Source organism: Rattus norvegicus, chromosome 9 (genome assembly GCF_036323735.1).
Source record: "Rattus norvegicus strain BN/NHsdMcwi chromosome 9, GRCr8, whole genome shotgun sequence".
In the NCBI taxonomy this organism is placed as follows: domain Eukaryota; kingdom Metazoa; phylum Chordata; class Mammalia; order Rodentia; family Muridae; genus Rattus; species Rattus norvegicus.
The window spans coordinates 56,065,639-56,086,496 of record NC_086027.1 but is presented as its reverse complement, the minus strand read 5'-3'; the positions used below and the strand labels follow the sequence as shown (position 1 = coordinate 56,086,496).

General features: G+C 39.3%; 2 protein-coding genes and 1 pseudogene across 7 annotated transcripts in view; 1 reads left to right on the top strand and 2 right to left on the bottom strand.

Moving 5' to 3' along the window:
- The window catches only part of Hibch (3-hydroxyisobutyryl-CoA hydrolase), a 79,715-nt gene extending 75,300 nt beyond the window's left edge, over positions 1 to 4,415 (top strand). For 3 of the 6 annotated variants that reach the window (NM_001398668.1, XM_039083289.2, XM_039083288.2), the window contains exons 13-14: positions 286 to 319; positions 3,693 to 4,415. In NM_001398668.1, coding sequence (NP_001385597.1) covers positions 286 to 319; positions 3,693 to 3,808 — 150 coding nt within the window. In that variant the 3' untranslated portion in view covers positions 3,809 to 4,415. The remainder of the gene's footprint in view (positions 1 to 285; positions 320 to 3,692) is intronic. The other 3 variants (NM_001013112.2, XM_063266936.1, XM_063266938.1) reach the window with 2 other exon arrangements.
- Positions 4,416 to 5,436: 1,021 nt separating this feature from the next.
- Srsf7-ps4 (serine and arginine rich splicing factor 7, pseudogene 4) lies at positions 5,437 to 7,155 on the bottom strand (annotated as a pseudogene).
- Positions 7,156 to 9,703: 2,548 nt separating this feature from the next.
- C9h2orf88 (similar to human chromosome 2 open reading frame 88) overlaps positions 9,704 to 20,858 on the bottom strand; it is a 39,560-nt gene continuing 28,405 nt past the window's right edge. The window contains exon 3 of the mRNA NM_001399376.1: positions 9,704 to 10,495. Within this exon, the coding sequence (NP_001386305.1) occupies positions 10,005 to 10,328 (324 nt within the window). The 5' untranslated portion in view covers positions 10,329 to 10,495 and the 3' untranslated portion in view covers positions 9,704 to 10,004. The remainder of the gene's footprint in view (positions 10,496 to 20,858) is intronic.

The following is a 20,858-nucleotide window of genomic DNA, read 5'->3' as shown; positions in this document are numbered from 1 at the left end:
GGACATTTTCCAGAGCAAGTGGACATCTCAATGGCTTCAGTGGAAAAAGAAAAACATAAAGGCAACATGGGTGGGGAGACTCACAGGATACACCGACCTGAGGAGTGCTCAGTGGTCTTGCCGGAGCCAGTGAAGCTGGAGTGGTCTGAAGTGAGCTATCTGGAGGGGTCTAGACTGTGAGTGCTGTGGTCAGCATTGTCATAGGGGTGAAAAGCCAAGGTGAGCAGAGGAGAGCACAGGAGCAGTGGGCTCACACTTACCCCATCCACTCTGACTTTCTTTCAGGAAGGTCATGACTTTCATGAAGGTGTTAGAGCTGGTAAGTGACACATGTCTGTACTTCTTGACTGTCATGGGAGGCAGATTTGTGAGCATTCTCAATTAACTTTAATGGATGTTCTAGTGCAAATTACAACTTTAGAATGGTTGCTCTCTGTCTCTGTCTCTCTCTCTCTCTCTCGTGTGTGTGTGTGTGTGTGTGTGTGTGTGTGTGTGTGTGTGTGTGTGTGTAACATATGGGAAGGTGTGTCTAAAACTATGTTTTACATTCACATCTCAGCACTGTTCTCTGATGTGTGTGTATCGGACCCTGCCCTTCTGCTCATGGGACCTTGTAACTTGTAAACACATCCTGCTGTTTTTAAAAAGTGTTTCAATTCTAAGCCAGAGAGCTCTCAGCTGTTCCTCTTTCCTCCTTCCTTTGTGTTGCTCTGGTATGACTGACTGGGCAGTGTCTGAACCCAGCGCCCACCGCCTTGATGTGTAGGCAGTTAGCATCACTGGATGAGTACACGATACTTTACATTTGTACTCAGCTCAAGGCAGCAGTTTAGAAAAAGCATATGTTGTTTTTCTGTAGCAAATTTGTAACCATTCCTTTTATGAATAGTTTATGTTTATAAAGAGCTATTGTTCCTTATATAAAAATGAGTTATTTTCTTCTGCATAAATTTTTCATGTCTCTTCCTGCCTCTGTCTCCCAACCTGACCAGTTTTCTTGTTTTTATTAATCATTTTAATAGAATACAGTGTAGTGTGTGCTTATGTGTGCGTGCATGCGTGCGTGTGTGTGCGTGTGTGCGTGTGTGCGTGTGTGTGTGTGTGTGTGTGTGTGTGTGTGCAGACTACTTCTCTACCACTGACCTATATACTTTCTAACCCCAAAAATTTTTCTCTGAGTAAAAGTTGTGTTGTCTACACCCTGAGATTTGGTAAAATCCTACTGTTATTGTAGAATTCTCTTAATTTATAGCATGGTGTATCCAGTAAGCATAGGGTACAGTCATTTTGGAAGACCCATGAGGTTGAGTCCAAGTGGGTGGCTGTATGACTAAAACAGTATTCATCTTTTCTACTAATTCCCTATGGTTTTTCGATGCATGAAAGTCAAAATTGTGGTTCATGTTCTCAGGAGACTTATACTTAAGAGTGGTTACTAGAGTATTTGTTAACTATGTGATGGTCCTTTTGTAGATACAAAATATTTTTAGATATTTTAGATAAATATTTTCAATTACTTTAGGAATAAAAGAGTTGAAGTCAGTCAACATTCGAATGTTAAATCAAAAAGCAAGGACCTGTGAGGTCTGGTGGTGCACACTTTTAATCCCAGCACTCAGGAGGCAGAGCCATGTGGATCTGGCCAGTCTGCTTAGCAATGTTCCAGGCCAGCCAGAGCCACATAATGGAGATACCCTGTCTCTAAAATAAAAACAAAAAGCACCAACCATAACAACAACAAAAACCCAAAGGAATTGCTTATCAAACTACTTCTGTTTCTAAAATTGAAAAACAACTTTTATCCTGGGACCAAGTTTTATTGTGTAGGCCAGGCTGGTCAGCCGCCTGAGCACTGGGATCACCATCATACAGCATACAGCATACAGCATACAGCATACAGCATACAGCATACAGCATACACCATACACCATACACCATACAGCATACACCATACACCATACAGGCCTGGCTCAAACTACCTTTGTTTTTAGTGAGACAAAAATGTTGCTATGTTGTTTCAGCATAGACTTCTATTCAGAAAGCAACATTTGTTCTGGGTAAAACAAATATTCTTGCTGCAACTTGCTAACTATAAAAAATTTGTCAGAAAATTAGACAAAATAATCTAGCAAATTAGGGAGATGGTTGTTAAACATTCGTACTTTTACCATCTAGGGTGAACTCCTCTCTGGCTATAGAAGAGATAAACGAACTAGACTAGCAAAGCCAAGGACTTGAGGCTTTGGCCCTGCTGCGCTGAGCTTCCTGCACGGGCAGCACTTCCTGTCCTGCAGGGGGCAGCACTTCCTGTCCTGCAGGAACACAGCACAGATTTGCTTGGTGCCCTCTCTCCTGTGTCCTTTGATAGAATCTCAAGGAGGGAGACAGTGGCAGCCAGACACTTGAAGGGAAAGAGATTCTGTGGAAAGATGTCCCAGAACCAGTCTTTAGTGACACTGGATGAAAAGATACAAGCTTTAGGTTGGAAGCTTGGAAATCAGCCATTTCCAATTTGCTTCAGAATCCCACAGCAAACAAACAGCTCCCATAGAAAGCTGGCTGCATATCCATGAGTCCGCAGCTATCTCAAAACAAAACTAAACAAAACACTTCTCCAATATCCACATTTAACTGTGCATCAAGTTTTCTCCAGCCAACAAGACATCCCGCTCCTTGGTTCCCAGATTACTGCTCCAAATGCTTAATGCTCCAGACTTAATTTGGGTTTTTCTTAGTGTCTATAGAATGTGTATATTTAAGGATGGGAATATAGCCTGGTGACAGAATGCTTGCCCAGGCTATATGAGGCCCAAGGTTTAAACTCATTCTCTCTTCTCTCTTCTCTGTCTCTCTTTTCTTTCTTCTCTCTTCCCTCTTCTCCCCCCCCCCCCCCGTCTCTGTCTGTCTCACTTTCTCATCCTTCACTAAAGTTATATATATATTAGGCATGGCTGAGTTATGCTACCATAACAGTGCTTTTCTAACTGTTCTCAAGTGTAGATTCATGTACTTATAGATCACACATACTTGTGAGGAACAGTATAGAACTCCTATATACCCTTCATCCAGGCTCTTGAATAGCATGTGTGTAACTATACTGCACTAACACCAAAAAACAGACATTTTGAATAGCATGTGTGTAACTATACTGCACTAACACCAAAAAACAGACATTTTCTTTATTTTTTAAGTGCTTATAGATGACTCACACTTAGAATCCTCTGGGGATAGATTATAACTATCCTGAGTGATGTTTATACTGAAATAGGAGTAGATTTGGTGATTACTGATGTGGTCTGGTGGTCGTTATTGTTTTAATTCAGAGGTATCTATTACTAGAGAATTTGATAGAAGGGCAGTATCTTCATTTAATTATGTATAAAATCTCCTTTCCTCTCCCTCAAATAATTAACTTTCCTCTCAAAACCTGGTTAAAAGCCTGGTGTTGCACCCCTCTCATCTAATCCAGTACTGTGTTTTGCTGTAACATGAGATTTCATAGTTTTGTCTGAGGACAGAAAAGGAATGTTTGAGCTGCCAGATTAGTCCACTCTGTTTTCTTAAAAGCATAAACTCTGCAGAAAAATCATACTATAGAGAAATATGCCTAGTAAGATACATTTGTTAGTTCAATAATTAAATCTGGTAATAGCAGAAAAAAATGTGGTAATGTGTCTACCTTCTTTTGACAGTTCTCATTGACAAAGACCAGACTCCAAAATGGAAACCAGCTGATCTAAAAGATGTTACTGATGAAGATTTGAATAGTTATTTTAAATCTCTGGGAAGCAGGGATTTGAAATTCTGAGGTTTATTTTGGAGCAAGGGTCAGCACACCATAGCAGAGACGCCAGGCCTGGCATCTTGGCCCATTTTTGTGCAACCTGCAAGCTGGAAATAGTTTTCTTGTTTTTAAATGCTTGGGAAAGAAATGAAAAGACTAATGTTTCATAATACAGTGGTTGCCTGAAGTTTAAGCACCAGTGTTTATAACTTTTCCTGATGTGACAGCTAAAGTTCAAACACCAATGTTTTATGGAGCCTTCCTGCAGTGGAGCGGAACTTGTTCCCTATGGCTTGGAGTGGCCATGGCACAGACTTCATGACCCACAGCACCTCAAGTATCTAAGTATCTACTGTGATCTTCGTCAGAAACGGTTTGCTGGTCCCTGGTTTATAAGAAAATTAAGAGCTCCAGAGAATCCCAAGTCATTTCTCATTAAAACAATGACTGTAATTTCTACTTTATCAGTAATTAACCAAATTATGTACAGATTATCAGAATCCAAACCTTGAAATTTGGAGAGGGTATATTGATGCCTTATAAATTTTCTTTTTAAACATTTCCTACTTTAAAACAATATTGTAGCAGAAGAATTACTTTGTAAACATTAAAAATCTCATGCAAAAAACAAGTTCTGTCTTCAGAATGCTAAATAACTAATCCTCAGCCTTTCCCAGGGATCGGAACCCGCTCCCCAGTAGAACAGAAAATACTCTTCCTATTCTTTGCAATGTTTGCTAACTTGGAAAAAAATGAGGAATTAAGAAACCCCAGTCATTAAGACAGACATACTCTGCTTTTTTATAAATTTTATCATTTATGTGATAAAAGCGGTTTAAAATATAAGTATTTTTAGTAATTGGAAGATGACAGAATTTTTCAAATAGTTTTATGTACATGCATATTTTGCCTGCATGTGTACATTTGCACTGTCTGCCTGAAGACCATAAGACAACACTGGATCCCCTGATTTGGGAGTTCAATTGTTCCTCTAGAAGAACAGCCAGAGCTCTAAACTACTGAGCCATCTCTCCAGCCCCTAACAGAACACTTTTTAAGGTATGCAAGAAACATCAGAGAACTCCAGACTGAAGATCTTATATTTCTTTTTGCAAAGCTGATTTACAAGGTTTTGTTCCAAATTCAGACAATTCCTCAAACATGCTTTTTTTTATATTAAATTGGCTGTTTGAAAGGGAAGTACATTGAGCAGAATCATTCCAACTTAAATAGTCTGAAAAGCTACACCACTACTAAAATCTCAGCCTCCAGAAACCAGTTTCTACTTCTTGACATTTATTCCAGTAACTCTGCTTATTTCCTGTCATGCCATTTGTAGGCTAATGAGTGGGCCCTCTGAGCTTGACAGTTTGAGATTGTTAACACCAATTCCCCGTTGATTTAGAGATCTGCCACGATGCACTCATGCTGTTAAGAGGACTCAAAGATCATCTCATCCAAGGTACATGAGAAAAATGAAAATTTCAAAGTCCTTTCAGATCCTAGCCAGTGTTATGGATAGTTAGTGATGTTTAATACTTAACCAACACCATTAAACTTTGAATACAGGCCCATATAAATATGGTCAATAACAATTCTCTTGATTTTTCCTTGTCTGATAAAAGTATTAACATTGAACACAAATCAAAACATCTAGTTAGAAACATTTTATTTAATTGTGTCAAATAAAAACCCATTTTCAGACCATAAGATGTTAATACATTCAACAAAAACTATTTACTGCTGAATTTTACTGAATTTTACACAGTAATAATTCATCATTGTGATTAGATGGTTGATGATCCTTCCTAGGTTACACTTTACAGACATAACAAATCCCTTATTATAATGTAAACAAAATGACTTTTCAGGGTGAACTTGAGAACTTCAGTCCATTCTTTCTGGACATTCTGTGTCATCTTCCTGATGGGAAATGACTTCTTTTAGGAAATGGAGATCTGTATTTTGATCAACTGCTTCTTGGTCGTGAAATAGACCTGGATCTTGATATCGACCCTGAGCGGGATTGGATATTCTCGACCCTGTTATAGAACCATACCTAGGTCTTCTGAGTGAAGCTGATCTTGATCTACGAAGAGACACAGACCTTGCTTGTCAAGGAGATGGTGCTCTTAACCCCTTTCTGCAGCTCCTGCTGCGTGGGCGAACGAATTGCCTTCCCCTGGATCAGGAATGTGATCTAGACTTGTGACTTGCTTCTTCTTTGTCGGCTATAGCGATGACAGTCATAAACATAATGACCCTTTTCACCATATTCATAGCATCTATCATTATGATCAAAGGGATGATGGGCAGATGGCCTATCAAACTGAGATCTCTGAGACAAGCCTGTTGATAATTCAACCCTCAAGAACCACAAATCACTTTCCCATCCAATCCTTGAATGGCATCCTCTGCATCTCTCGTGTCTTCAGATTCTGCAAAGACAAGTCCAGGAGGATTTCTGGCAATCCATACAGTTCTTAAGGGCCCACAATAACCGAATGCCCTTTCTAACTCTCCTTTACCCGCACCAGTTCCCAGGTTACCAACATATTCCTTGGTTTCTCCTCCTTGCCCATTATGTGACATGATGGCTGGCCCACTTGGCTCTAGCATGTAATGCTCACAGCGCGAGTAGCAGGGAGGCTTCTGCGCAGCCTCCTCTGCCGCGATCCCGATCCCAGCGGCACTAAATCATTTCTAAGTCAGAATAATTTCTATATTAGAGTCAGCTAATCATTTATTTTTAACTTGTTATAATTTCTTCTTTATCGCAGGCTCCTAAAAATTAAGAGAGGTTAAGAAAAGAACAGAAAGGAGCAGTGGGCTTGTGCCTGCACCTCCCCACCCCTACCCCCGCCCCAATCCTGCACTCCTGGAGGCAACTCCAACCCGGAGCATACTTTTACATGTCCTCAGCTCCTAATCTGCCTGTCAGAAAGGATGTTTCCCACCAAACATCAAGAGCAGTCTGAAATAATACCATGGTGTTGTCCATGTTTTACATTTAGTTCTCAACACTCTAACTGAAGACCTTGTCTGTACAAATGCATGTTCACTGTGTACATGTCAGTAATACAGAATGGAGTCTTTATGTGAAACATAAGTGGACCACGCCATAAAATATTTGCTTCAATTAAGTGAGAACTGACAGATAATTGCGATTAGGCTTTTATTATAGTTAAAAACAAAATGGACAAAAAAACAACATAACCATTTTCACAAAAAATATTTGGGAAAAAAATACCACTTCAGAGTTAATTCCTACAGTGAAGGGAGTATGCCAACAAAACGTGAGTTTGGGTCTAACGTGACAGTGTTTAGAGCTAGTGTTTATGGCTCCAAGGAAGAAACACCTGGCTTGCTGGGGCATTTCACATAGATGCTCTATTTGTATAGATATTACATGTACATTACTGTTTTTTGACATCATTTATTTTGTCTAACTTCTGGTTTCCAAAATAATATAATTCAGAAGTGTACTGGGTCCCAACTCACCAAATGCCAATGGTGATAATTAGGCTGTGCATATCGTACAATTCCTGTATGTAGACTTACTTTTAATGCTTGAGGCCGCGTGATACAAATTCCCTTGGGCTTATCATATTTGTCTCCTTCAAATTTGTGCTTTAAGTGATAATAGCCATAGGTAGATTGTAAAGAACTGATAAGGCAACTCAGATGGGAGGATTCTAGCATCCAAAGCCTAGAATCAAAAGGCAACAGTACCAAAAAGACAGCAGGGAGGGGCAGTGAAGCATACTGGCATTTTGAGAGTCTCAGGAAGTAAGGAGTTAGACGTGTTTTCCTCTGTTGATCTACTTCTGCAGTTGCCATTGGGAGGTCATGTGCCCTTAGACTGATGTTCTACGTGTCCCTGTTCAGTAGCTAACATATTGTTCAGTGTTCTGTTTATGAGTCCCTCCTCCTCACTCCTCTACTCCTTAATGAAAGACGTCAAGTGAGGCTCAGTTATTTGAATATAAAGGGATGAAAGAGGGCCGATTCCTCATGAACGAGTCCTAGTTCTCATCAAGGCCAAACTATATCCTGATACTGTCCAGTGTGGTATAAAACTTGTTCAATTTTTTTATCGCACACCGTTTACCCCCACTACTTACTATGTAAGCCTGGGGTTACTTGTTTATGGGCTGACATACAGTATTTAGATATTTTAAAGTAGGTCTCTTAGAAGAACACACACACACACACACACACACACACACACACACACACACACCTGACTCAGAGTGAAGGGACAGTGCTTGCTTTCATGATTTAAATGTTCATCATAGTTGGTTAAACTATATTTGTGAAACACAGGGGCAGCAGGGAGCAGACCTCTAGCTAGATGTGGAGTGGGCAAGCTCCACCCTTGGGCGAAGAAGAAACCTGAAGTTGAATACTCAACCATACCCACCTGCAGATATTTCTGTGTAGAGTATGTCTTCCTGTTCTGACCAACATATATTTTATTTTTATATACTCAATTATATTTAAGTAACAAGAAACGTTGCAACAGACGTCTTCATATGAGAAACCAATTGAATGAGAAACATCATGATCTAGGGGCTTTTGCCTGAATCATCAGTACAGACACTGGGAACTACACTGCTCCATGAACTAAAGATTATACCTATGGAAGGCACAGGGGCAGGAGTGGTCGCTTGCAGTTCTGTGATTACCATGCAGTGGAATACTGTATATGGTGGAGCACTGTGACTCCCAGGGTTTAGTGGAATGAACAGAACGAATGGGTGTCTGGAAGGAAACTGAACAATGGCTGTCACTCATTTTAACAACCTCTCTGCTCCGAAAACTTGGAGAATTAAAACTGTCTGACTTCTGTTTCAATCACAATAAAACTAGAAGCAGCATTTCTCACTGTGGATAAAGTCAAGTGCCTGTCTAGCTCACAATGATACCATAAGCCTTTCTTCAATGGCTTTGGATTTCAAGAACGCTGATAAACGGCATCCTTGAAGGACTGGTATAGTTGGGCCCCATTTCCTCTTGCTGTTCAGCACAGCGTGGTGATGATTCTAGACACTCAGTCCTCTTCTGTTGACTTTTTCTAAGTCTTCTCTTACTGTTGAGCTTTAAAAGTTAAGATTTAAAAAATAAAACATATGATAGTCTTTTAAATGCCTAATTTATAACACTTCTATAATATGGCTAAAAGTATTCTGTGGGCATGCATAACTGCTAAAACTCACACAAGTTCTCCATTCAGGAGAGAGAGTATGTGTCTAAGAGTGTTCTGAGGGCACGGGTGACAGCTAAATCTCACACAGGTGCTCCCTTTGGGAGGAGTGTGGGAATATTTCCAGTCCTCTTGTACTCTCTACACATCCACCCCTCTACCAGCACTGCAGTGAGGCTTTATACATGGTTAGCTATGAAAACCAGGCTCAAATTTTCACCTTGCAGACTAAATTTCTGCAAAGTAAATTTTAAGATTTACTGAATAAAAGCTACCAAAGAGCTTATTTCAATGTGATAAACTGTCATGACTTCTATAAATTATCTTTTAAAGAAGGCTGTAACATGCAAAGTTTAAATCATCCAGTAACAGCTGTGGCATGACCCTGAGACTGAGGGTGGTTCTCCCCTTTCCATCTACAAAAACAGACTTCCTACTAAGAACGACGTTCAAGGAAGCCCTCTCCTCTGGTGGTTTTCTAACGCTTGGTTACAGCTGTCAGGAAGTGGGGAGTCCCTGATACAAATAGCAAATGGTTTTGACAATAGACATGCAACAGACAACAGGTCACTATGGCTGGAGTTCTATTCCTAGCTCTTTTTTTGCATCTTAAGGAAACTCCCTTTTCAGGTTCTGGGCTTTTTTTTTTTTTTTGGTATAAATGAACAAAAATAGTCATTTTAAAGTCACCCCCCTTAAAAATAACCATTTGGAACTTGGGCACTTTTTACTCAACATTTTCTTTGGTGATGTCATTTCTGCCCCCAGGAAGAGCATGGTATGACAGACAGCTAATGGCTGGGTGGCGTAAGACCTCTTTCCAGGCCTTCTGTGACCAAAATTTGAGATCAAGCAGATGTACATTGATGTTAAAATAGTAGAACTGCTTAAAATTATATTACACCATAAGCATCCCTACACTAATATCAGAGACACGGCTTAACATCCAGTTGGAGTTTGAAAACATATGTATTTAACTAGCACCAACTACATCCAGAGCACAGTCAAGTATCATCAATCAATGGTGATGTCAGAGCTCTCACTCTCAATGTATGGGATGTTGTAGTATTGGATGTTTTCACATGCCCACTGCTGTAAGGCATCCTCCACAATTTCGTTGGCCAGACGGTCTGCAAATTCAAGGATCACGGAACCGATCACGGCACCGGGCACTGGGGGTTTCTTCACTTCCTCCTGGACTTGCTGTTGTTCATCTGTAGAAGGCGTCCTATATTGACAGGTATCACCTGGCATAAAGGCCTCTTCACTCTCGTGTAGCTTGTCAATGTCTAATGTGGTAGGAAATGGGAACGTTTCCTTTGACTTCATGCAGCCCATGATGTAGAGCTTTGGCAGGTGAAGGCAAGCTGTGTTAATGAGGACTACTTCAAGAGCATCTTTGGAAACCAGTGCAGGGCTGTCCACACGGTGGTAACCTGGCCTCCCTCTCAGGCCCCTTTGGCAAGCACTGGTCCCTTTTCCTACTCTTCACGTCTTGTGTTTACCTGTTAAGAGAAGGGAGTGTTCACTAAGGTTCTGTGTGATGTAGAAGTTCTTAGTCCCTTGAAAGAAAAGTGAAGTTCTCAACAAACAACCTTACCAGCCAAAGCTGGAGAAATGACTCAGGAATGTCAGAACATGCAAATGTTTCTTCAAGCTCTTAAAAAAAATTAAAACTAAATGAAATAAAATTTTACACTGGCAAGGGTCATTCTTGGCCTGAATTCCCACAAATGGTTATTTTTTTCCCTTTGTAATTCGTTTACAGTTTATACATAGATAAGGTACTTTGATCATACTCTCCGTATTACCCTCTCCTTTATCCCATCAAACCACCAAATCCCTCCTAACAAGTCTCCGCTTTTCGAGTTTTCTGTCACTGTTTTTTCTTGCTCCCCTCTCCTCTCTGCTGCTCCCTTGCATGGGTAGGAGTGCCACTACATTTAATTAGGCTATTTTTAAGTCAATTCTTTAAAATAGTGCTTCTCAGCCTTCATAATTTAATACAATTCCTCATGTTGTGACATGAAATTATTTTCATTGCGACTTCATAACTATAATTTTGCTAGTGTTATGAGTCATGATGTAAATATCTGATATGTGACCCCCATGAAAGGTAGTTTGACAGTTCCCCAAAGGGTTGCAACCTTCAGGTTGAGAACCACTGCTTCAAACTAACCATTTGAAATTTGTGCCTTTTTATTCCCCATTTTCTTTAGTGGTGCAATCTATGGACAGAGAATGCACCCCAGTCTCTGAGCATTCATGTTGGGAGCACTGCTGTCAAGGAACACAGTGCTTCAGACTCATGGAAATGGCAAGGCCTTCCCTTGCTTGGAATAGGGATGTTGGCCATTTGTGTAGAAGGTATTTTACTTGACCCCAGCCTTTCTGTATGTGTGTCTGTATTTCTTCATTATCTACTGCTACATGTCCAAAACTTTGCAGGCCGTGGCAGCCACTATTGCCACAGGAAGTTAAAAAAAATAAAACAAAACAAACAAACAAAAAAAAACCCCATGTTTTTATAAACAAAGTTGACCAGAATACAACTCCTGAGTTGTATATGGCTGAGTTTTGCTAACAATGGTGAACCTACATAGTTAGGCTTTGCACCTGAAAATTTGCCAAGTCCTGATCTTTACTATTAAGGCTTCTTTGGCCATATTATCTTCTATTATTATATTATATTATATTATTTTATATTATATTATATTATATTATTGTATTATTATATTATTATATTATCTATTCTTATGTGGTGGTTAAACAGAAATAGGCTGTACTCTGGTGTACTTTGTTTACATCCTAAGTGGGTTTTGTTATTGAATGTTCTTAAGGGGGGACTTTAGGGTTTATATAAGTGACTACTTTAAGGAGCTGCAGCCATATGCACTCTGGCAGGTAAAGTCCCTGAATGAAGTAAACTGTTCCTATACATAGACCTCAGACGGAACCCTAAAAGTCATAAAACAAAGGTTATTGTTTCTAGTACCGCTGCTCCCTAGAAGTAAAAACTACTATATACCTACTCACTTTTAATAGTTTGTAATCAAATAAGTCTAGAAAAAAGTTAACCTTTCCTGGACTTAACTGCTATACATTTATTTTCTATAAATACAAAGTTTTTCTCTTAATTCTACTCCCAATTCTTACCATCCCATCAAGTAAGGATGGTAAGAGGACAAAAGAGAATTCCAGGCTTCTGTCTTCACATTTCTTCATCTCCAGATTTCAGAGACATATTTCAAAGGGAATATAGAATAAGTTGAATATCTGTCTTGTTCTACTGAGCTCCTTGAAAAATGGGTCTACCTCAGTCACACATGTCTAACACAGAGCATGTAATTACTTTCCATAGACTCTATTTTGGACTGAGAAGTGATACAGGCATTGGCCATAATTAACATGGAAATGATTAGAGAACTCTGTCATAAAAAGGGGAGGTAAATTTATCCTGTGGCCCCACACTCTGGCCACCTTTTGTTTCCAACTGTGCCAAAACACTATGTGTCCTAACATTGCCTGGTGAGTCTTCTCTCTTGCCCTGAAGACCTCCTGCACACAACACCAATGCTCAGATGGAGCCCTGATCCCATATCCAGTGCTTTGGCCCTTTCTAAGGAACCCCGACACATATTCTCCCAAGCTCCAGGTTTGGGCCAGGATGCACATCAGATACACCTGCCCAGAAACCTCTATCTCACAGATCTTATCCCATTCAGCTCACTATAAAGCTACCGTCCAGGTCTAGCCTAGTGAAGTCATACACCACCTGAATTCACCTCAGTCCTCAGATGAAGGCCAGTGCCACAGGCAGTCCTCCAGCCCTTCCCACAGCCTTCTAACTTCCAGGCCTGGGACAGAACACACATCCTGTGTGCATCCCAGACTGCTGTATCTATAACAAACATAAAACCAACAACAATGAGGTCCACATGCACAGGAATTGTTGGAAGAGCAAGATATGAAAAGACAAAACAGTTTGTCCCCTCCAAAATCTACCAGTCATTTAGAATTTTTCTCAAATAAGAATCACCCCAGGACACAGATCTTAAAAGACCAATCATAGACTTTGTTGACAAATCCAAGGAGTTTAAAGAAGACAAAAACAGCTCGATGAACTTAGAATGAACATAAGGAGGAAAATTGTAAGTACTGCTCAAGAAAACAAAAGTAAGGCCAAATGAAATGACAAAGGCAATCTAGGATTTGAAAACAAAATTCAGTAGAGAGACGGAAGCCCTGAAAGACTCAAACATTTTAGTTAGAAGACAGAACTGGAAAATAAACTCAGAGGAAGGCCTTACAAATAGAATGGTTTCAGTAGAAAATAAAATAACAGTTCTTGAAGACAACGGAGATCACACAAGCAAAGATCATGAAGAAAATTAAACATAAAAAAACATTCAGGAACTCTGGGATACTATGATAAGACCACATCTAATTAAAGGGATAGATGAAAAAGAAAAATCCCAAGTCAATTGCATAGACCAGATCTTAATATAAAAGTAAACTTCCCTTAAGAAAGGACACCCTTACAGATATAAGCATACAGAACACCAAGGGGACCAGAAAAGAAACTACTCATGAGGGGTTGGGGATTTAGCTCAGTGGTAGAGTGCTTGTCTAGCAAGCGCAAGGCCCTGGGTTCGGTCCCCAGCTCCGAAAAAAAGAAAAGAAAAAAAAAAAAAAAGAAAGAAACTACTCATGAGATACCACACTTAAAACACTAAACATACAAACGAGTGTCAAAAGCTACAAGGGAAAGGAAAAGGCACATAGGAAGGAAAACCAACCAGAATAACAGGTGATTTCATTATGGAAGCTTTGTTAGCCTGAAGAACCCGAAGCAATACATTCCAAAATTCTCAAAGACCATGGTGCCCAGCCTCATCCACTGTACCTAGTAAAACTATGTAACATGATGGTTGCATCAGGGGTAAAACCTTCATGATACAAAGAGCCTAAACAGTCCATGTCTACCAAAACAACCCTAAAGAATACTGGAAGGAGTACTTAAGACGGAAGAGAGGATTACACATGACAGAGACTAGAAAGAAAAATGGAGCTATAATTCATGAAATACAAAGCATGACTAAGGGGAAAAAACAACAAAATTATTGCTGTATACACACATTTGATAATAACTTGAAAAAATAATGGACTCAAGTCTACAATCAAAATACACAGGCTAACATGGTAGATTAAGAAACAAAATCCATGGGGCTGGGGATTTAGCTCAGTGGTAGAGCGCTTACCTAGGAAGCGCAAGGCCCTGGGTTCGGTCCCCAGCTCCGAAAAAAAGAACCAAAAAAAAAAAAAAAAAAAAAAAAAAAAAAAAAAAAGAAACAAAATCCATGCTTCTGTTGTTTATAGGAAACTCAGTTTTAGGAACCACTTTCGAGCTGAAAGAATGGAAAAAGCATTACAAGCAATGAGACCAAAAGGCAACAGGAATTGCCATCCAAATACCTAACAAAATTAGACTTTAAGGCTAATTAAAAGAAACAAAGGACTTTTCATTCCCAATCAAGGCAACAATTGACCAAGGAAACATTATAATACTCAACATGTTCCAAACTCTGGCGCACCAAATTTCATAAAAGGCCTACTGAAATTAAAGAGATTAATACCAACCCAATAGTAGTGATTTCCATAACTCATTTTCTCCAATAGAATGTGATCTGAACAAAAAAATTGAGAAACCTCAAAACATTTTTTTACATCGAGTGGACCTAACACATGTATAGGTTATGCCACCTAAACATCAAAGAATGTGTGTTCTATTGAGTAGTCATGAGCTTCTCTAAAATATACTACATCCTAGGACACAAAGTAAATCTTAAATTCAGAAAAACATTACATAATTTCCATGTGTCCTGCTTGACCACTATACAATAAAACAAAACCGAGAGCAAACAAATTTCTAGTGAGTGCAAAACTCATGAAACTTAAACTCAGTGGATGATGAACTGGCCAAAAGATAAATCAAGACAATTTTTTTTTAATTTATGGAACTAAATGAAAATAAAAAACAATTCAAGGAACATTTTAACAATATTTGCCTAGTGAACAGGATTTGTGGGGGGGAGGGCGGCAATGGGGGGAGGATGGGGAGGGGAACACCCATATAGAAGGGGAGAGGGAGGGGTTAGGGGGATGTTGGCATGGAAACCGGGAAAGGGAATAACATTTGAAATGTAAATAAATACCCAATTTAATAAAGATGGAAAAAATACAATAAAAAAACACAAATAAATTACTTGATGCCACTCGAGAATTTATCAAATCCAAATTCAGCAGACAGCAAAAACTCGTAAAAAATAAGCAGAAATTAATGAAGTACAAACAATATAAAGAATTAATGAACCTAGGAACTGGTTCTTTGAAACTATAAACAAGATTGACATACTCTTGGTTCAACTTACAAAAAAAAAAAAGGAACGATCAGAAATGAATAATGAAACCTTTACAACAGACTCTAAGAAAAAAAATTCAGAATCTTATAAGGAAATATTTTCAAAACCTTCACTCCATCAACTCTGAAAATCTAAAAGAAATAAATCCTAAATACATCAAAACATCAACGTTAAACCACAAAGAGATCAACAACCCACAACGCAAGAAATGAGAAAACTGAAACACTAGTAGTAGTAATCCTTCTGGGGAGGGAGGGAGGGAAGATGGAAGGAAAGAAGGAAACAAGCAAGCAAGCAAGCTCACTCAAGACTAAATGATCTAAAATCAGAATTTTATCTGATTTTCAAAAATCTACAGTTAATACTTAAAAGGAGAAGGAGAAACAACAACCAATGGAACACTTCCAAGTTCCTTCTATGGCTATGGAGCCAGTATTACCATAATACCCAACCAGGTAAACACACACACACACACACACACACACACACACACACACACCCCAAAACCACAAACCAAAATCTGCAGATCAACTTCTCTGAGGAACACAATAAAATAATTATGACTAGAATATAGACACATATCAAAAAGATCATCAACCATGCAGGGTCAAGTTGACTTTATCTAGAAATACATAAGTACATACATAAGTCAGTAAATATAATAAAAACTATACGTTGGCTTAAAATCATATAATCTCAATAGACATAGGGGAAAATTGAGAAGAATCCAACATACTTTCATGATAAATCCTAAAGAGAATAGGACTGGAGGAAGCACACCTCAACACAATTAAAATGACCAAATTGCCAAAAACCATCTGTAGATTCAATGCAATTCCAATCAAAATACATACAACAGTCTTCAAAAGGGAAAAAAGCATTCAAAACTTTATACAGAACCAGAGAAGACTCCAGATAGTCAAAGCAATCCTAACCAAAACTATCAGTGCTAGGGGGATTTACCCTTCCACATTTCAAAATATTAGAGCACTAGTAATAAAGCTTCCTGTTACCAGCACAAAACCATGCATATAGACCAATGTGCAAAACAAAAGACCCCAACATGGTCTTTTTGCCCTCTTTGTCAAACATTAGCCATCTGATAGTGGACAAAGACAGAGGCCAAAAACAAACACTGGAGAAAAGGCAGCAGCATCAATAAGTTATGCTGAGAAAACTGATGTCCATATACAAAAGAATGAAGTCAGAGTAGTATCTATCATGCTACATAAAAATTAGCTTCCACTGAATCAAAGACCTGAATTTAAAACCTGAAATGCTAAAACTGTTAGAAGAAAACATAGGCGTTACCACACAAGGTATAAGGGTAGGAAAGGGCTTTCTGAGTAGGGCTCCGTTTGCCCAGGAAGTAAGGCCAACAATTGACAAGTGGGACTTCATAAAACTAAAGAATGTCTGCACAGCTAAAGAAATGGTTGAGTAAAGAGAAGCCCATAGAGTGGAAGAATCTTCCAGATATAAATCAGACAGAGGGTATATATATATATAACATAGGGGTTGGGGATTTAGCTCAGTGGCAGAGCGCTTGCCTAGCAAGCACAAGGCCCTGGGTTCGGTCCCCAGCTCCGAAAAAAAGAAAAAAGAAAAAGAAAAAAAAATAAGTATAACATAAAAAGAAGACGAAAATACCAAAGAATCAAAGAAAATGATCCATTCAAAAATGGATCTAGGACTTGAATAGACAGTTCTCAAAAGAGTAAATACCAAGAACAAGATTTGGCAAAGGTCTTAAAGAACTAGATTGTACATGGCTTAGATTTCTGAGCATGACTTGAGCAGTGTTTATGTCCCTTTCCCCAGACGTCATACTGACATGTAATCCCTCACATTACAGTATTTAAGTGAGGATTCTGGGAAATAGTATTGGTGTAATACTTCCCTCATAAAGAAACCTCGAATTCCTGGCCCTTTGCTGCCATGAGAGGATGAAGCACAAAGGTGCCATCTGTGAGTCAGAGCCCTTTGATTGCAGATTCTGATCTGCTGCTGCCTGGGCTGAAATGGTCTTTCCAGCAGACAATTGTAACCAGTCTGTGGTATTTGGTTGATGCAGTCTGAGCAGACTGAGGCACACATACAACATATGTCTCAAGTGCTCATATCTGTGATTATAGCACAGAAACATCCAAAGGCAACACACAAGAGAGAAAGTCACATTCCAGTAACGCTTCAGTTATAAAAGGAGGCAGCCAGGCATCGGTGTGGGCAAAGCAGAAGTAAGCTCATATTAAGAATAAAATTGCCATCTAAACAATGGTGACATAATCCAGACTCCATTCAACACATTCACAATAAGCAATATCCAGTTTAAAAAAAAAAGATTACAAGTCATGAGGAAAAGTGAGAAAATGGCTGGCCTATGGTCAAGAAAAAAGGTAGCTGTTTGTCCTAATTAGGTTTACTATTGTTATGATGAAACCTTATGGTCCAAGCAAGTTGGGGAGGAAAGTATTTATTTGGCTTCCACATTGTACTTCTTCATTGAAGTTAGTACAGTAACTCAGGGAGTAAATCTGGAGGCAGAAGCTGCTACAGAGGGGTGCTTGGAGGGGTGCTGCTTACTGGTTTGTTCCCCATGACTTCTTCAATCCTTTTTCTTATAAAACCCAAGACCACCAGCCAGAAATAGTACCACACACAATGGGCTAGACCTCCCCCATCAATTGCTAATTAAGAAAATCACTACAGGCTTGTCTCCAGCCCAAGCTTATGGAGGCATTTTCTTAATTGAGGACCATTCATCTCAGATGACCTTAGTTTGTGTAAAGTTGACATAAAACTAGCCAGCATACTGCTAGATCCCCAAACGTCACAGCATTTGATAATTAACAGAATTTAATATAATTTATCCAAACGTTCAAATAGCTAATTAAATATATTCAAGGACACAAAGGAAAAAGTGATCACAAAGATGAAACAGAATCTCACCAGCAAAATTAACATTGTACAATTAAAACAAAAGAAAAATGCAGGAACAAAGAGGTACAGCATCTGAAGTCAGTAACCCAGGGAATCTGAGAAATGAGAGGGAAACACTAAGAAGGTAATACCATCCAGTATACAAGCTGTGAAGCATTAGATACCTTAGACCCAGATGATGGGATGAGGGAGAACAAGGAAGGAAGGAAGGAGGGAGGGAGGGAGGAAGGGAGGAAGGAAGGAAGGATGGTTACTAAAAATGAAAGTGAGCCAGGCCTGGTGATACTTGTACTCTCAGCTACTCAGGAAGCAGATGAAAAGAACAGCTTCATGTTACTGTTTCCTCTATTGTATGAGCAGTTCAACCTCCAGCACCACAAATTCAAGAGGACAGCTAAAGCAAAGATCGCTGGCCACCTCCCACATTTAAACAAAAATTACTCAGAAATTAACAGACAAATTATTATTAGTCAAAAACTAAAATCCCAGGAAACAAGGCCTCGGAAACACAGCATTACTGAGCGATGCACACATGAACTCACAGAGACGTGGCAGCATGCACAGGGCCTGCAACAGGTCTGCACCGGACAGGGTGCCAGTGCTGAGAGAAGTGGATACAAGACCCCATGCTAGCCCAGAAGCTATCTCCAACTGATAACCATTCACAGATGAAAACAGAGTTTTCTCCAAATAGATGGATGAATAAAAGCAACAGATAACTAAAATAAAATACAAATTGAGCAAACATAGCTAACTTATTTGGGGCCAAGGGAGGAAAATGGAGAAAGCAGTCTTCAACAAATGATCTAAGGCATGAATGTACATATATAAAATACAAAATAAAATTAACTCAAAATGTTTTGTAGACTTAAAACATACAATGCCTATCACATCATAAAAAAACCCAAAATCCTATATATAGAGTCAAGTTTGGTAGCAACCTTCTAAGGTCTAATATGACAGGCATAACCCATGAAAGATAGTTTGACCTCACTGGAATTAAAAAAAGAGCTCTGTTCTTTAAAGACACTTTAATCAAACGAGAAGACCAGCCATAGGCTTGGAGAAAACACTATAAAAAGCTTTTATTAAGAACTACAATCCAAATATACAAAGAGCTCTTAAAACTCAGAAAAAAAAAACTGAACAATCTGATCAACATGTGCAAAATATCACCATACTGAGTAAGACGCACAGAAGGCAGGTAAGCATGTAAGAAAATCGTCATCACACATCATCAGGGAACGGCACGTTAAAAGAGCACCGAAAATGCAGCATAACCAGCAGAAGAGCACAGCGGTCCAAACAGCACCACATGGGGGCAGAGACAGGGAAGAGATCCTGTGCAGTGCAAGTGAAACTATAAAACAATGTCAGCACTTTGGATGACATTTCGCACCTTCTCACATAGTAAACACAGTCCTACTACAGCATCCAGTAATTTCACTGCTTGGCATGCACCCAAATGAGCTGAAAATGTAGGTCCACATAAAATTCTTTGGGGAATAAAATTCTCCAATGTCTTTTTCATAATTGCTTAGAAAAAAATCAGGACACCCTTCAGTTGATGAATGGATACACTGTGGCCCATCTAGGTCATGGGATAATATTCAGCATTAAAAAGAAACGTGTTATCAAGCCAACCTGAGAGGACCCTGTATTATATGACTCCAACTCTATGGATTTTTTAGTAAAAAAAATTTAAAAAGACAGTTATGGAGATAGTAAAAAGACAAGAGTTACAGACTTTATGGAGGCAGGTAGGATGACAGATTAAACACAGATGATATTGGAGACAGTGAAAGTATTCTGTATGTTGCTATATGATGGGTATACATGTGTCAAAAACCATGAATTATATAAAATCAAGAGTGAACCCTGATACAAAGTGTAAACTTTGGGTGGTCATGATATAGCAACACAGCTGCATCTCCTGAACACAGGGGTCGCTGCATGTGCTGACAGCCTGGAAAGCTGGGTAAATGGATGCAGTCAGGGATGTGCAAGGACTCCTAATCTGCTGCTGGATTATTCTATGAGCCTAAATAACTCATGTCTTTTTTGTTTATAAGAGGTGCAGAGTAAACAAATATATATGTAATTGATACCTTAAGAATACATGAAGAACCAAATAATCCTATTAAAAATGGGGTACACAATTAGACAAGATGGATGAAGCAAAGAAGTGCAGGCCGACAGGAACCGGATGTAGATCTCTCCTGAGACACACAGCCAGAATACAGCAAATACAGAGGCGAATGCCAGCAGCAAACCACTGAACTGAGAATGGGACCCCCATTGAAGGAATCAGAGAAAGGACTGGAAGAGCTTGAAGGGGCTCGAGACCCCATATGTACAACAATGTCAAGCAACCAGAGCTTCCAGGGACTAAGCCACTACCTAAAGACTATACATGGACTGACCCTGGGCTCCAACCTCATAGGTAGCAATGAATAGCCTAGTATGATCACCAGTGGAAGGGGAAGCCCTTGGTACTGCTAAGACT